The sequence below is a fragment of the Cottoperca gobio genome, chromosome 11 (genome assembly GCF_900634415.1).
Source record: "Cottoperca gobio chromosome 11, fCotGob3.1, whole genome shotgun sequence".
In the NCBI taxonomy this organism is placed as follows: Eukaryota; Metazoa; Chordata; class Actinopteri; order Perciformes; family Bovichtidae; genus Cottoperca; species Cottoperca gobio.
In genome coordinates, this window is record NC_041365.1 from 16727741 (window position 1) to 16731229 (window position 3489).

General features: G+C 41.9%; 1 protein-coding gene across 1 annotated transcript in view; it reads right to left on the reverse strand.

Annotated features, from left to right (window-relative positions):
- sall3b (spalt-like transcription factor 3b) overlaps positions 1-1468 on the reverse strand; it is an 11747-nt gene extending 10279 nt beyond the window's left edge. Inside the window, 1 exon segment of the mRNA XM_029443292.1 lies at positions 193-1468. Within this exon segment, the coding sequence (XP_029299152.1) occupies positions 193-274 (82 nt within the window). The 5' untranslated portion in view covers positions 275-1468.
- Positions 1469-3489: the final 2021 nt, after the last annotated feature.

A 3489-nucleotide genomic window follows, 5' to 3' on the forward strand; every position in this document is an offset into this window, starting at 1 on the left:
AAATCAGTTTATTGAATTAGCGAAATAGAGTTTGTTCAACATTTTAGATATTTTAAGAGCCCCATCATTGTCAATTATAAACGTGCTCTTTGCAATAAAAACCTTTCAATGAAGCTGTTCTGAAACGATTTTGTTCTCGTTTATCCCAGCAGCTGAAGTAAAGCCAGTGAAAGTGGTTTTAAAGACTCTTACCATTTGTGCAGAGGAGTCTGCTGCGTGTCGACTCTTCATCTGACTGGAGCTGCTGCGGCTTGGCTTGCTTGCGGCGGGACATGCTGAGCTTTCTCTGCGACTCTCTGCCGCCTTCCGCCGACTCATCTACAAGCAGCAAATGGGACCCTTCAGACGGAGCGGGGTCGGTGAAATAAGCGAACGGTGGCTGCTGTTGATGCCCGTGTGCAGATTGCGCATGTCAGTGTAATTGTGATGGAGGAAGGATAATGCTTTTACGACTCTTGCTGCCCTTCGGCGGGTGATTGGCTACGGTCCAGCCGACTCACGCAACATATGGAAATGAGGGATGGGGTTTAATAATAATTAGTTCACTTCCTGTCCGGTGTGCGGATGCTTTTACGCACTTCTATCCGAGCAGCTCCAACATGGTTTAGTCCGACATGAGCTCCTGTGAGTGGCTCATGCGTTTTGGAGCAGTCTTGGGTTTAACTTTGGGGCCAATTGCTGCATCTCGTTGTCCGCTTAGTTTTGAAGAATGACTTTGTTCCCTTTCTGAGCTCTTTGACGAGTTTGTGTCAAAAGAGACGCTTCAGTTTGAGCTGCGTCTCAGGCTGCAGATGGATGGATGTCCCGGTTGAATCTGTCTCCTCACACACACTTAAGACAGCAGAGCAGGAGCAGTTATCCTTCCACAGGAGGAGGGGAGTGTATGTTGACTCTCCAAAAAACTGCGTAAAGTCCAGAATTGACGTGTTAGAAGAAGTAATTCTGACGTAAAAGGATTTAATACGTGCGTAAAGTCAAACTTGCTGCGTAAAAATGTCGCTCAGGTCGCAGACAGGTCCGGTCTCAAACTGGTGTCTGTCGGAAGTGAGACTCTCTGGTTTATCCGAGGCACCGGCGCTCTCCTCGTTGCCTCCGCCTCCGGTCCATCATTAGATGCCCTTCAGCCGCCTGCGATAGGCTACTGCCAGGATACCACAGGAGGTGTTGGAGCCCTTGCTTCATTTGTTACGACCTCCCACAATTTGGCGCCACAATAGACCGAAAAATGTCTCGAAGTTGGAAAAGAAGTCTTCCTTTGAGTGATGATCAGATATGTGTGGAGGGTAAACCAACATGAGCTCAGCTTGTAATATGGAGTGGAGTTTAATTAGGGTGCTGAAAGAAAGACGAGGCCTACTAGACTTTCATTTTGTAGTTATTGTTTAAATGTTGGTGATTGGTTGACATTCAATCACCAACTGAAGCTCATAGTTTAAGTAAAATTCTTCACAATACTAATTGAAGCCAAATATGAGAGTATGAAGTGTATAATGAAAGCTGTTTGAATGTTACTGTTTGATCCTCCTCTTCCAACGACTGTAGCTATTTCAAAGCTGGAAGAAGAATGACGCATACTTCACTAAAGCTGTAATCCCTTTGCACCAGGCATTGTCCCAAAACTTGTAATTATGTGGTATTAAAAGATGCAGCTGGGGGAGGACAGAATCAGCTGTTGATAATTGCAAGTACTACACAACAGCCTGGTATTGATCGGCATGTCTCCTATTCCCCTGCTATGGAGAGATAAGGAGGCCCCACTCCTGCTGGAATATAATTTCTTCTGACCTATCAGGTTTCTACAGACTTATGATGAATAGCCAGAGTGGCCGAGAGGGCTTATCTGGAAACTCAACTCTCCTTGATTCGATATCGATTCTTTGTAACCAGCGTAAGCATACAAAATCAAACTAGCAACTACTTGACCATGATCTCTTCCAGGTTCTAACTTGGTCTACACTAACGCAGACTCCACTCACGGCCTGAAGCACCAATTATTGTGTACATCTGTTAGAGGTACAAATGAATGTAATTTGTACATTGTTTAGTATGATGAGCAAAAGAGAAGTTTCTCAACAGGGCCATGAGAAGTTGAATAAACTATATTAACTGATAAATAACTATACAATTTCAGTTTATGCAGTCATGCAATAAACACTATGTGAAGCTTAAACTGTTGAACCGCATGTACCAGAGACGTGCTGGTACTATTAAATAATCTCTTAAAATAAAGTCTTAACGTGACTAAATGTCTTATTTTCATGTAAATGCGTAGATGGGTTATTATACAATGTTCATTTTATTGTTTAACTTGTATACATTTTTCTTTAAACGACACCCCAATATTACACATATGCCATGACATCTGATATATTAAAGTAGGGGGCCTACATTTCAAAATATAAATTCAGGTAGTCCGTGATCATAATTCTGGCAAACTATTTCCACACCTGATTTCCACAATTTCTTTTAAATTTGCATCAAAACTGATTTTCAAAATCACCCACATCTACAAAAATACAGACAACAAGACCTGAGTGAAAGCTGCAGCACGAAATATAAAGCTAGACGGTGTTTCTTGTCATCTGTTCAGTGGATGGACGTAATAATGAACAACCAGATCACAGAGCATTGAACTTTAAGGTGTTTCTGTTACTTTGTTCTTCTGGACATCAAAACTTTAAACCTCACAGAATTACAGTTATTGCAACATTAGATCATACAGCTGTTCATGGTATTGTGTCCACTTTACTGGGTTGCTGTAACACAAATCGAGAACACATAAAAGCTGAAAAATAAATGGGGATTGGACACAACAATTCACTAAGTGATAGCAATTAATAAGAATATGTTTAAATACATTTTACACTTTAATTCAAAGCCAGCACTTGTAACAGGTATACAAAAAAGCAGTTTACAAACTCACAGTTAAACATTCATTTAGTTACTTTCAAGCTCCACTCTGTGTACAAGCTTGAGAGGTTGTCACCAAGAATGAATTACTGTCCATATAAAAGTGCAAATTGAGTCTGCAGAATTGAGAAGATTCCCTACGACCGGTTCATATGAAGTCCATTTGAAGATTACAGTAAAGGTCTGGGATTTACTAGCAGCTGAATGCAGGAGCTGCTGCTGGCGGCTGAGGAATGTGAGAGGAGAGCTGCTGTCTGGAGCGTGAGGCCTCAGATGGAGATATGACAAGCTAATGGCCGCTGAGACAGACAGCGATCAGCTTCAGGGAACATGCAGAGCTCTGCAGACATATGTCAGGCTAAAAGACATGACAAGAGTCCCAGGGAAGACTTTCAGACTCCTGCGTCTTCAAACTGAGAAAAACCTTATTTCCACTGGAGGTCTATTTTGTCAATATCTTCATGGGCCAAGATTTTAAATTTCAAAAGTCATTTCAGCTACATTTCAGGCTCTTAAGTCCTGAACCCCGACGGATCATTACAAACTCATGCTGTGCAGCTATTTGAGATTTCAAACGTT